Here is a 14,402-nt window from a genome sequence, read left to right on the forward strand (position 1 = left end):
AAGACTGGCTGGTGATTAAACGTTGCTGTGTGATAGCTTGAGCACTGGTGCCATTTCCAATACTGCTTGCCAATGACTGTGGTATTTGTACTGCACTTTGTGGCTTGTTTCCTCCCTGATTTGAGTTTTGTCCCTGGGGGAGAGTTCCAGGGCTCCCAGCTCCCCACCCAGAGGATGTGGTTATAGTTGGGCTCTCGCCATTACCAGGGGATCCAATTGCGCCTTGCATATTTAGCCCTTGGCTGGCTTTAGAAAGACTAGTACTGGTGCTGCTCCATCCTCCAGTTGAAGTTGCTGTGGATGGGGTACTGATTCCATAATCCCAGGTACTGGATTCTGAAACCGGGTAAGTAGAACCTGAACTCCATAGGCTGGAAGAAGTTGGGACCTGAATGGCACTTGACCCTGCATTGTTGCTTGTGCTCTCTTGGCCAAAACTACTGACAGATATCACAGATTCTGATTTGACAGAGACATTGTCATTTTCAGATGTTGTTTCAGAATGATCGCCTCCAATGGAGGGCCATGCCTCCTTATCATTCCGGTCCACAATTATACTTTGAGAAGGTGGCATTTGCCAGTCAGAGCCAGCATCAATATTTGAATTTTGCCAGTCTAGAAGATCATGAGTGGAAGAACCATTAGATGCTGCTCCACCTAAAAATAAAATCAAATTAAATGTCTAAACTAAAGAAAGGAATTCTTTATTGTCAATTGGCACTAACTTCTAATTTTAAAATACTTCAAACAAGAGACAAGACTGACTTACTGGTCCATCCACTACCAGAGGCGGGTGGTCCCTGACTCCAGCCTCCATCGTCATCATTCGTCTCCCCACCCCCACTTCCCCCTGATCCCCAACTGCTGCTGGCATTCCAGTTACTCACATTACCAGGGGTGGAAGGTGGCAAGGTGGTTGGTTTCTTCAATGCAGCTGCAACAGAAAATGTCCATAAAAATGGTGCATAGAGTTGTTGTTCTTTTCTATATTTTTAAAATTTCAATATTTGTGATTTTTCTTCACTCTGAATATACTTACATTGCATTTGTACTTTGGCACAAGGTAAAACCAATCTGTTATTCGTTGCACTGAGAGATATTCACTACTGTGTTGTGTATCTGTTAGAAAAAAAGCAAAATGTTTTAATCACAATTAAAATCTAATTCAAGGGATACATCTTTTTCTAAATTTCAAATGCTCGTACACAACAAAAGTTAAAATACACACCTTAGAAATGATTCACAACACACTTTCTCTTTATTCTCTACAGGTGTTTCTTTAATCTATGAACAAAAAGTTATTTTTGAAAAAAAAATTATCACATATAATTGAATAGCATTTTATTTTATTCATTTTCATTAAAATAGTAAGGTAAAAGAACTGTTGTATGACCTTCAATGTACTTACATTTCTCATTAGAAAACTTGTGGTCAAATATGAGGTAAAAAAAAACTGTAAAATAAAAATAGTAATAAAGCATAAACTTTACACAGCATACAAATTACAAAAACTACCATTTTATCTCAAAAACTATCAAGGTTCACAAATCAAGAATTAATACATGTCTAGTGAAGTAGTGCCTGACCTGTTTGGCTAATTATCACACAATGAGTAGTCACAATCAATCACAACACAACCTATGGCAGCAAGATAATCTGAAAGACACAGAATCATGGCACAGATATAATAGGAAATACAACATCATCACATTAATACTGGAGAAAAAGAATTCTGACAGTGAAAACTTTCACATTTATCCTAGAGAAAAAGAATTCTGACAGTGGAAACTAACCTCTTGAAAGCTGGCTAGATATAAAGATGAAGAATGACTATGATAACTAAAATAAAGAAAGGTTCATATTTAATTAGTGCACTGGAAACATTAATGTATAAATTCCTCTGGATCTACAAAATTTCAAATAGTAAATCAATGAGTTTACCTACTTGAGATTATTGAACTATGAGGCAGTGAAGTCTGTTTGGCAACAACTATTACTGCAAGGAAGAACACAAGAGTAAAAAGACATGCAAATACAAAAGGCAGAAAATGCTGGATAAATTTACAAGTTAAAGGTCTATGTACCATGCAAAATAATGAAATCTACATACCACACAAAATAATGAAATCTAAGGCAAGATGATATACAGTCTTTGGGATGAAGCTGAAATAAAACAAAAAAATTGAGTCAAGAAAAATTGACAGAGAAACTCAAAACAAAACAATTGACTTTAACGTGTTAATATTGAACCCTAACAAATCATGCCTTAATGCTACAACCAAATTTGCATGATTATCAAATACACAGTCTGCATTGCACATAAAATCTGTGATTCAGGTCTCAAAACCGTCATCACTATTATCATGATTTTTTTTCTTGACAACTTAGTTTTGAATTCTACTGTTTACAATCTAGTTTTTTATGTCAATTAAACCTTACTTCTTCCTCTTTATTCCATTTAATGTCCTTATAATAAAATATTGTTTGTTCATATATGTATACACTGTAACAAGTCTTTGTTATAGATTGTAACAAGTCCACAGCATACTAATAGAAGTACAGAAACATCACTTTAAACCTATCGTTTAATATCAAATTATGAATGTCAGGACAATATGTAACACAAGTAAACTAAAAAAAATAAGCTGTAAAAAGGTTTCATTTTCACAAGTCACTTACTCACCAAATATACATGAATTTGCAACTTAAATTCAATGCAACATGTCTATATTAAGTATTGCTTTATCATTACTCAGCCTACTTTTAACTAGTTAATGTTCTCCAATCCTCTGCCCACTCCAAAAAAAAATTCCTTCTTTTGTGCATTTTTAAGCTGAAATATTTTTTCTTTTTTAATTCATTACCATAAATTGAATATAAAACCCAAATAGAATTAAGAAAAAAAATTTTTTAGGCACTAGTCCTATCTTTATATCAAACAAGCTCTGCAAAAAACATTCATCGATTCAAGAAATGTGGACATTTTTTACTCCACTTCCGAGTACTACCGAATGTTACTGCGTTCCATTAATTATCTTTTGAAAATCTTAATTTAAATATACAGTCAATGTTATGCAATTTAAAATCTAAAATTATTCCTAGCATTTTATCCACCATCTCAAGAAAACTACAAAATCAATCGAGACCATTATTCTATTTTTGTCAACCGCATTCCTCCATTTTGAATACGATTAGCCGGGGTAGCCATTTTGCAAATTATTTCAGAATTATCAACAGTTTGCAGAGCATTTGTACAACTACTTCAACATTGTTCATAAAGAAAGGCGTTCAAAAGCTGGCTGCATTTAATGCATCCACCAGTTCATCGAGTGGTGCGTGTCCGTCCGTCTGGGCTGCGTCCGACCAGCAGACAAACACTGAACAGTCTGCAAAACCACCAATCAAATGACACCTCCTTCGACAACAATTTTTACGGAACCTCAGTCGCAATCACTTCAATCCATATGCTCATTTGACACAAATATTGACTATTCATTCCGTTCAAGTATTTTAACCCAATGGATATGGAAATTCGCATGAAAAATTCAGTTACATACTCGACAACACAACTCACCTTTCGGAATGAAAATTGAAATGGCGACTTTCCCAAGGCTTACCCTGGAATTGCACTATCACAGATTACGCTTAAAGTAACGAACATCAGAGTTTACAAAATAAGTCTATACATAGCACCGGTGATGAGACATTCTTATTGCCACATTTAAAACCGAATATCCAGATAAAAATCGTCGCTAACAGGCCTTTGGCGAGGCCAAGTTAGAGCCAGGCTCATTAGAGCTACATTAAACAGTGTTATTGCGCATGTGCTGACGATCACATGACATGTATTTGGCATTCGCCCCAACACGCGCGGATCAAAGTGGGTGTATTGGACATCTTGAAAAGAAGGAGAGAAAGAATACACACGCAAAACGGTTAACCGGAATTTAGCTTTAACTACTAAGAAATCTCAATTTTTCTTTCTCATATTATATGTACTCAATTCTGAAATGTTGGAGGAATTTTGGAGTAATATAAACTGAATCTACCAGAGATACCTTTTATTTTATAGCCTGTTGTCATAGGCATAAGTCTGTGCAACTTGATATATAGAAGTGACAAAAATCAATATTTTGTAGCGAACAGTGTTGGTGAGCATATCTCTGTACTGTAACAGCTATGCCTATCATTAAGCTGTAAGACTGTCAGTCCATGTAAATACTGCATGTTATCAGCTAGAGCTCCATAGAGTTATATCTACTGCTACATGATAACCACACATAATGTTTAAACCACTAGAAACACTAAGATTGGTATACAGCCAAATTTAAATAGATCAGACTTGTTAGATCACCTCATAATATCGATTGTAAAAGGTTTAAAGAACACAGACATGTTTTAGTAGCAGAAATACTGTAATACAATCAACAAATGGAGACCAATAATCTTTCTTCTTTCCCTTTTTACAATTTTACAGATCTGGAAGCATTTTCAAGCACAAAACAATACTGAGGGAGTGGGCTGATTTTATTGCATCTATGTTTTTTCTCCCATTTGAGTAGAAAGATATACATTTTCCAAAGTAACTTAATACCTGGCATCACTTTCTTCGAGGAGGTACATGTACAAAATGTATATAACTATCAAAAGCTGCTGCTTCAGGTCAAGAAATGATCCTACCTGTAACATTTTGAAACTTCCTTTACTTCTTATACATTAGATATATCCATTATTATCAGACATCTTGCCACGGTTTCATTTTTTTTAATTTGTAATCCACAATTTCATTTTCTTAGGCAGAGGACAATTAAAATGAAACTTAAGCATTTTCTAACAAGATTTTATATGGACATTTTTTGCTTTGACATTGACCTCTGACCTAGAAACTTTGTTGAAGGTTACTTCAGTCAATCCAGAAAAAGAAAAATATGCACCAGAATTGAATTTTAAACTTATTTTTTTCTTTATTAAAATGATTTAGGATCAAAACACACCCTTACTTCTCTAACACTCTAGATCTACTTGCATACTGTAAATTCCTTATATTATGAGAGTACTTAATTCTACGATCCCGCTGGTTTGTATCAAATTGCGAGAATGTAATATTGCGAACATGGAACTTTTCCCCTTATTTCTTATAGTTTTCAACTCTCAGAAAATAATGAAGAGATTTTAAAATCCATGAAGGATGCTTCGCGATTTTACGCGGATATCAATTCCTCGCATTTAAGTAGGAATATACAGTAGGTGATTCCGAGTCAGATTGGGTCAAGGGGAGAGAAATTTTTGGATAACTACCATCCGTAAGTAACAAGAGATATACTGATAGACATAAAGTGAACAAGAACCTAGTTATTCCAATAATGAACACTATATCAGTATTCAGTAATACCATTATTTACATTGGTGTATGCAAAAGAAACACTCAATAATGCAATCTTCTTATATTGCATTTAAAAGTGATCTTCCATTTCATGTACAGCCACGTGCTGATGTGAGCAGTATAAATGTCGACTAAGTATTCATATACTGTCATTATCGGGTAAAGCTAAACATTGCAATTAACAATCCTTCGGTGCAGGAAAAAGGACTTAGGTTGACGAACAATCAATCAGACAAGCAGGATCAAATTGAGCAAAATGAAAATGTGACTCTGATATGTTAATTGGCATCATTGCCAGCTGGTCTCATTTATGTAATGACTTCATCATCTGAATGTTAGACAACAACATTGAAGTGGTCCTCAGACTCCTCAAACAATGTATTCTCATAAGAATTCTTCTCTTTACTGGAGTTTCATTTGGTGTGCAAAAGGGTTCTTTGTTTAAAATATAAGAGTAGCCAAAAGCCCCTGGTAACCTATATTTTCAGATCAATTAATTTTGTTGGTGTAAAAACACTTACAGTTTTTATTTATATCTCTTCTAATTATTTTTTTAATGCATAAAAGTCCATCTATCTACCAGAACTTGCAATTGCATGGTGAACCTATTTGAGACACCGTGTATTTCATTGTGAAACAGAGAAAATTTACTTTGGCATGAAATAGTTTACCTTGATAATTGAAATTATGATAATGGAAAACAGTAAAGGATCTTTAAAAAACCTTGTTATTTTCGTTCACAATTTTTCATATACCTTCTTGATACCATTAATGTGCTTGCTTATATTTAATGTACTGCTAGTAACAAACTTCTGATATATCTAGGAGTTTCAGACTTTTGAGCTAGAACTGATGTAGGCTAGTTCATTTTCCTGGACTAGAAACAGAAATCTTTTTACATCTATTCACTCATTTATTTGTATACAGCACAACACAAACAATGCTTCTAGGTTTTCTGTAAGTAATTGAACTAATCAATGGTCCATATTCTTCTCTCTGGTCAGCATTTTGCATTGGTCACTACTTGATTACTTTAAATGTACTGACTATCAGGAATATCTAACTGTATATGTCATGTATAATATCCACTGTTTCTCCCAGTAAAATTCATTAAAAATTGGGATTACACATTAAAGATCCATGCCCCCCTTCACTCTTTACAACATTTTCTGGTTATAAGGAGAAATTGCTATTATCATGTGCATAATGAATTTAAAGGTACATGTACAATGTATTACTAAACACTTTGAGCAAAATAATAACCATATAGTAAAGGTATACAAATTTTTTTTAATCCAAACTAAAATTTATTAAAAAGTTCTCTATATTAAGTAATACGCCATTTCCTCCACCTGTTGACTACTTACATGAAGGGAAAGTAAGCTGATGTAATGCAAGTGGGCATAAAATGTTTTCGCACATTTTGAAATCATTTCATTATTAAGTATCAGTATTTACTTGTCATTAAAAAAAAAACATCTTTTAAAAAACATTTCAAATCTACCCCACAAATCTGACACAAGCCAATAAGATGGAGACACCCACACTTTGAAGGAGTTGTGAAAAACTGAGTGTCAATTGAAGTGTTAATTGGCTTTTTATTTGAGAAATAAAGTAAGAGTTTTCATGAATGTTGCAGAAAAACCTCCAAGGTCGAGAAATGTTGTTTTGAAATATAAAAGCCTCGGCTAACGCCTCGGCTTTTATATCTCAAACAACATTTTGAGACCGAGGAGGTTATCCTGCAACATTCACGATAACAAGAACTTTATTTCTATTCTTCTTATAGCCCAGTATTTCTACAGATCGTTTCTCCTATAGAGAGATGATCTAGGTCATTTGACGGCTGTTCCATGTAACCCCAATGGTTTTGTTAGTAATGTTAACATGTGTATCGATCAAAAAAATCACATGCAGACGACAGAATTTTTCTTGGGATTTTTAATACTCTTTACTTATTTATAAAATATATTTGAATCATGTTCCTAATATTTTTAGGGCAATTTAATACGATTATTACTACTACACGTTATATATTTTATGTAAAACAGGCAGTGAAAATGTGCTAGGGAGGTCCTAGGAACAGCCGAAAGGATCTCTTAAAAATAAATATTTGAAGCAATGCACATCGTTTTGACTGGAATTAACACGTGAAATTGACATAGTTTTAAAACTTTTTATGGTTTGAAGTTGCACTTTCATGGTCAGTGCGAGACAAATAGGTATTTCTGATCTGATAATTTACTGATGACATTCGTGGTATATTGGAGAATAATGTCCGTGGCATCTCTTTGATCTCGGTAATAACTGAAGTAGAAGGCAGATATTAACAACCAATTTTGAATTTAATTGTCAATAAATGATAAATGAGTTTCTTTGAGTATCTTTGTTTATTTTGAGTGTGCTATTCACCAACATCATTTTTTAAAGAATGCATAATGACATGCACTTTGTTGCAAAGCAGTACACTGAGTGTCAATGAAGAAAACTGGGTATACATTGAGATATTCAAATTTTAGACAAATATCTGTTGTTTAATAAATCTATTGCCCTTATTTTTCAAACATAATTTAGGACCAAAATATTCATCATCAACCTCTTTTTTTGAAATATGCTTTCAATGTAAATCAAACAAATTCTAACTGAAAACTGACAAAGGAAAATGGCATTTGTTCCTTATAATGCAAGTTCTCAATCTAGTGTCGAACTGTTGATGCAAGGCTTTATCAGAAACATATTTAAATCTTGATCTGTGGTACACCAAATGTATTCATATGAGCTACTGCTAGATGAAACTAGACATCATTAAGATGGTAACCATCTCAAAAGGCCACACATAAATATTGGAATATAGGATAAAAGGCATTTCAGAGGATTTTTCTTTGACCTTGACATATCAATTAGGAATTTCCTGGTTGGTATATAGCTTTAACTCAAGCTCATTACACCTTACCAACAGGCATTTTTTGGAATTTGGGTAGTTGTGTCAAACAGGAATGTGATATAGGCCTGTCTATTTCATTCTAGCCACTCAGCCATGGCTCTTTGAAATCAACAAGATTTGTCTGGCTTTTGAGCTAAGACTACGAAATCGATGCATATTTCCCTTGAAACCGCATCATTTTTAATTTGGTTTGACGCAAGGAATAGATAGCTACACCCTACTGAAAGTCCTAGGTCTTGTTAAAATTGTTCTAATTTGAGCAAAATAGAGCTATGGGGAATGTATATATGATGTGGAAAAAAACTGAATGGTCCAAAATGACCTTGGCCCTGAATTGTCATTCAAGGTCAGTGCACACCCTTTGACCAAAAGCACTTTTGTGAAGTATGAGCCAGATTGTACTAAGAGGAAGAGAATATATGATTCAAAAAGGATTTTTTTTAAAAAAGATAATTCTGCTATAACCTTCAATCCATAAACTTTGTTTCAAGGTCACTGCACACCCTTTTTCAAAGGGGGCACTCTGTGGGTGAAGTATGATCCAGATTGGGCCAAAGGGTAGTGAATATATGCTCTTGACAAGTGATCTCCTACAGACAGACAGATGGACAGGCAGACTGATGACTATAGGTTGCCCGCAGAAAAATCAAAGGCCTGAAGGGCCTAAGAGTCGACTCGCTCTGAACATGTTGTCAATATTTTGATGGAATTTTTTTACTGTCTTTTGTAAATAAATTTAACATAGGTAAACAAAGATTACAAAGCTCATTGTGGCAGACATCACCTTTATAAGACCACCTTTATCATATCATATTGTATGATAATAATATTTAGATATCCTCCTAAATACAATTATTTATTTAAAAAATGATCTTTCCCAATTCATGATTTTTTTTTATCTTTGATATGTTGTAGCCAGGGATAATAAGATACTTATATACTTAATTCATGATTTATTTCAAATCTGCTTGTTGAGAGCAGAAAAAGGTCAATAACTGTCTGATTCATGAATCGTCAACTTGTGTCAGTACTTTCTGTACTTAGATTTAACACGTTCTGTTGATATTTCAATGATAGACTGGCAATGCCTGTCTAAAATGTACGAGCGATACACATATCGTAGGATAGCGACAAAGGACCAGTATATTTCGTTATGATGAAATAAGAACTATTTGCATTATATTGCACATTATCAATCCACTCCAAGAGATCCGATGACAGCAAGGGTCTTCTCGCTTCACGAGCTCAATTGAAAAACAAGTGGGTTTTTCTAAAAATAGATTTTACGCACATTTCCATTCGGAACTTCTCAAATAGTTACGTTCAATAATAAGGAGCAAGGTTTGCCCCATGTAAGTTGTCGAATTCATGGGCAGAGATTGAACAAAAACTACTTTGATTTGTTTTATTTTTTAAACATGAAGAAAAACTTTAAAAATATATGTGTAAATAGAGAGGAGATTGTTTAACCATTTCAAATTGGCAATCACGCAAACAAAAGCTGTTAATGCATGCACTATCTTCTTTAGTACATGAGTAATGTAGTGCAACATTTTTGCAGATAGCAAGGACTTGCTCGCTTCCTGAGCCGACCCAAAAATCCTATGTCTGACAGACCCCGGTACAGTCAAAACTGCCGAAGCGGCCACCCCTATTAAGCAGTCACCTTTCGTATGCGGTCATTTTATTTCCTCCGATGAAAAATCCTATATAATTGCCCCCTAACAAGCGGTCACCTGTCTAACGCAGTCAGCTGTCATCGTATTTTGATCCGAAACTGTACAATCGTCATGCATTTGGCGGCCATTTTGGCCGCTCACATGATTTACCCCCGGGATTTTAAACATGGCTTCCGAATGTTGGGTTATAAATGTAAACAATAATTATACGCTTGAGGCAAGAGAATCCAAATTAATCAATGTATTCATAATAAATAATTGGCAGATCAGATACAAATGGAAATCAAGTAAATTGTTTAAACATGTATTAACAATTTTTGATTTATAACCATGAATGAAATAGGTGTCAAAAATGTCCACGGCGAGGCAAGAAAAAATTGCTTGATTTAATAATATGATTATGAGTTCAGATACGGTTGGTTAAAAACTTAATTGTTGATTTGTATCAAAGTTTTACCACATAATGACTTTTTTTAATAATTTAAAAAAAATATAAAAATTGCATGCACAATGCATTGTTATGTATTTGTAAATATAATAGATACTATAAAAAACATTTAATCAATTACTTTATCTATCATTTTGATACATTATTGTTTTATTGTGATAATTGTTTTAAAAACTTTTAATAAGGTATTTGATGTTGGCAAATTCACAAGTCTCTATTCAAAGGTCACCTCTTTTAAGAGGTCACTTTGGGTGCCTCCCACAGGTGACTGCTTAATACAAGTTTAACTGTAAATTCAAATACACCTAGTACTTTTCTATTCCTGATGCCTGCATAATATACAATATACTCAAATGGACTTTTAGGTGTCTTCTACATGCAGGCATTTTAACATTTCTATGTTGACTTCTGTCCACATTATTTTTGAAAAATCATTGATATAAACAGGAGTCAGTATAAATAATGAAAAGATCACTCTCTTGAATTTGATATTGTTTGTTGTTTTACTAGGTTTATTTCAGTTAAAAAAACAAGTTTCTCGCATTCATCACTTTTTGCTCAAATTCTCGATTATCATAAATACCTTTGTACCCAGACTATATTTATACACTAGAATGAAAAAAGTCCAGATTTTCTGTTATGAAACACTCTCTCTATTGCTTTAGGTTTCAATACAAACCCTTAAAGAGAAAGTCTACAAGGATTTTGCATTGTAGCAGAACATGAAAGTAGCTGGATGATAACGTAAAAAATTGTGAGCTGTGTCCCAAGAACTTCCGAATGGAGAAAAGATGTAAACATTTCCCATTATAAATCTTCATAAGGAATTTTTCGTTCATGTTAAGAATTCCAGGTAAGAATTGATGACAAGTTTCTGAAAAATTCTAGGTTTTTTTTCCCTTAACAATTTTAAATCTACTTCATTGACAGGTATGTGTACTTTCATTAAATTGATCCAAAAGTGACGTCACAGAAACAGTACCCTGAGACAGACTATAACAAGCAAGTACTACTGCGCACGTGATACTTGGTTCATTTGAACCTTCTTCCAAAATTCAGATGCAATGTTAAAATTTGCATATTGAGGCGATGAAGAACACTGAACCACATGTGAATTTTAACTTGCTTGTTACGATAAAAATATCAAAAAATATTTTTTAATTACCATAATAACCATATTATCCCAATAAGCCCCTTCCAGCTTTTTTCAATTGTTAGAAATAAGGGCCCCCTTTTGTTACCTTAAATATCATAATAAAGATGTTAGCTTTCATTGAGTGTTGCTGATCCCCAAAACGTCATAATACATAACACTCATAGTCCCATTTATCTAAATCAACCAATTGTCTGTATTTTCTATAATTCAGTCTGGATCGTTGCAATGTTTGCAATAATATTCTTTTCTTAAAGGTTTAGCATTTCGCCGACTTCAGTGTCTACAATGCAGTGCAAAAAACGAAACTTTCTTCTTGAATTCACAAGCGCACTAGAGAAATTATATTTTATTGATAAAAATGAATGATGGGTAATATTAAATCAGATGTGGGTTGGCCTGAGAACCGAGGAATAAATTTTTGATTGCCTCAGTCAATTTCATTATAAAATTTTTATCATTTGACATGTCTTGATCTTACCTGAAAATAATTTATCCGATGGACTCTCTCAAACCTTAAATGATAGTCATCTCCAAAAAATTTAATGTATGTGTTTGTTTTGACAGGTCCCATCACAAAATGAAAGTAGACTCAGAAGGTTTGAAAATTATTTCAAACATAAAAGTTAATTCTTGTTTTTAACAGAATATACATTCTCAGTGTTGGAACATCCTAATTTGAAAATCTATGTCCTATTTCAAAAGTCTGTATCTAACAGTAACATAACATGTCAAGGTCTTGAGGAATACCAAAAAAAATCATGTAGATGTAACTGGATCAGAGAAATATTAATTATGGACCAGACCAGGACTCTAATCCAGGTCCCCTGAATTTCCAGTCAGGTGCTCTACCGAGTTATCTGGCACCAGTGATTGTACCAGTCTGCATCAGACTCTGATTGTCACCTTCCTCCCATATGATCTTCGCCTTAAAAAATCACCACCCCCAAGTTTCTTTCCCATTGCTGGAGTTATGGGGATGGCACTGCACCAAATTTAACAAGATGGGAGAAATAATGACCAACCTAACTGAGATTCAAACCCTGGCCCATGAATCTCTAGTCAAATGCCCTACTCAGTACCCACTGAGCTAACCTAACTGGCATCTGTGATCAAATGAAAAGAAGAAAATTTAACAGCACATGATGCTACTAGTTTAAGGTTCTAATCAAACAAATTATAAGATTCAAGATAATTCTTTATTTTCTATGTTTCTAAAATATGTAGGAGATGGTTTGTTTTTGCAAACATGTACTGTCAGTAGCGTATTATAACATTACAAAATGACAGTGACATTGCAATTTTCTTACCTTACACTGAACTCTTTTCGGATGACTGATGATTCAGTTTAAAGCAATTTAATTTTAGACATCAACGTAGCAAAAATATACTAAATCTTGCAATGAATTTCGAACCATAATTGCTGGATGGCCTCGACGGCAGCCAGAACTTGGCAGAAGAAGCAAGAGCTCATTTTTTATTTTCTTGAGCAAGCGTCAGGTGGCTTTGTCCACCTTTTAATGGAGTAAACTGGTATCGAAAGTTTAAAAACATTTTACCAAAATCTATCAACTATATACATACCTACAACTTTAAGAGGGGTCTGGGTAACAACCAATGCAAAACATTTTTACTGCACGGACCGTCAACAAATATGGCGTCTCTACCTCAATCCGAAGATCCGTACAGCTGATAAAAATATCGATTTTTATTTTCTTTTCATTAGATTTAGTAACTTTTACTATGTGAGATTCAATAACCCGTAGTGTATGCAAAGATTTGTTCAAAATCCGTAAAATACACAACTAAATGTTTCATTTCATTGTTTTCAATATGGAGACCCGTAAGTGTTATTAAACAAAACATGTTACGGTAGACTATAGTCTATAAAATGGTAAGGGAAATGGTGGTGGCGGTGGGGTTAATGGTGTTAAATCATTGTTTGATGGGACCGTTTGATGTAATGTATTTCCATTAAATTGCAATATAATGAATGAGGGGCCTTTGTCGTCAACATTATTTTTTTTATGCTAGCACCAGCATCGTCGCGTCGTTATTTTTTTGGGGGGTGGGGGGGGTGTCGGTCCAATTATAAACCACATGAATCATCAAAAAAGCATTTTATTGTTTAAATTCACATTTTCTTTTGACAAATCAATGTATTGATCGTAAACAGTAAGTAAATTAGTGTCAACGTTAGATAAAAGAAATAGCCAAAGCGTTTTCTATGGGAATTTGAGTCTGACACCAAACTGATTAAAACTGGATCGTGTAGATTTCAATCCTGTCAGTTTCTATAAAGCTGTGAATTACATTTAATTTCCGTAAGAAATAAAGGGAATCATACATTGCGGTCGTAAATATATTATGTTGACAACATCCACAAAAAAATTACAGAATTTTGAATATTCTAACTTCACATTAAACCCCATTTTTCCTAATATATTAAAAAAAAAAATCCAGAACATTAGATGTTCTCCCTTTTTGTAGTAGCTACTCTATAGCGAAATATTTAGCACATCCAACGCATATTTTTGTTGTTCATACTACAACTGACAAAAGAATATCCAATACATGTATATCTCTAACCAATGGGAAGCTTTTTTGTGTATGAATATTCTGTACGGTTAAATTTTTTAAAGATGCATTATCTAAAATGACTGAGCTTTACTTTGTGATAATCATTTCTCGATCGATAGAAACTTTTAGCTACATTTGAATACGGAATGCATGAACTGACGACAGACTTCCATAAAGTTGTACAGGTAATAACTTTGTCATGTTGTGAATTTTGA

General features: G+C 33.8%; 1 protein-coding gene across 7 annotated transcripts in view; it reads right to left on the bottom strand.

Moving 5' to 3' along the window:
• LOC128165211 (protein Gawky-like) overlaps positions 1 to 13,286 on the bottom strand; it is a 19,490-nt gene extending 6,204 nt beyond the window's left edge. The window contains exons 1-10 of one of the 7 annotated variants that reach the window (XM_052829480.1): positions 13,192 to 13,286; positions 2,111 to 2,163; positions 1,946 to 1,996; positions 1,794 to 1,839; positions 1,587 to 1,656; positions 1,409 to 1,453; positions 1,229 to 1,284; positions 1,040 to 1,119; positions 770 to 934; positions 1 to 657 (exon numbers count right to left, since the gene is read on the bottom strand). The exon at positions 1 to 657 is cut by the window's left edge and continues 1,121 nt beyond it. In XM_052829480.1, coding sequence (XP_052685440.1) covers positions 1 to 657; positions 770 to 934; positions 1,040 to 1,046 — 829 coding nt within the window. In that variant the 5' untranslated portion in view covers positions 1,047 to 1,119; positions 1,229 to 1,284; positions 1,409 to 1,453; ... (3 more) ...; positions 2,111 to 2,163; positions 13,192 to 13,286. Of the gene's footprint in view, positions 658 to 769; positions 935 to 1,039; positions 1,120 to 1,228; positions 1,285 to 1,408; positions 1,454 to 1,586; positions 1,657 to 1,793; positions 1,840 to 1,941; positions 1,997 to 2,110; positions 2,164 to 3,574; positions 3,901 to 13,191 lie in introns of those variants that run through there. The other 6 variants (XM_052829485.1, XM_052829479.1, XM_052829481.1 and 3 more) reach the window with 6 other exon arrangements.
• Positions 13,287 to 14,402: the final 1,116 nt, after the last annotated feature.

The sequence above is a fragment of the Crassostrea angulata genome, chromosome 10 (assembly GCF_025612915.1).
Source record: "Crassostrea angulata isolate pt1a10 chromosome 10, ASM2561291v2, whole genome shotgun sequence".
NCBI classification, from domain to species: Eukaryota; Metazoa; Mollusca; class Bivalvia; order Ostreida; family Ostreidae; genus Magallana; species Magallana angulata.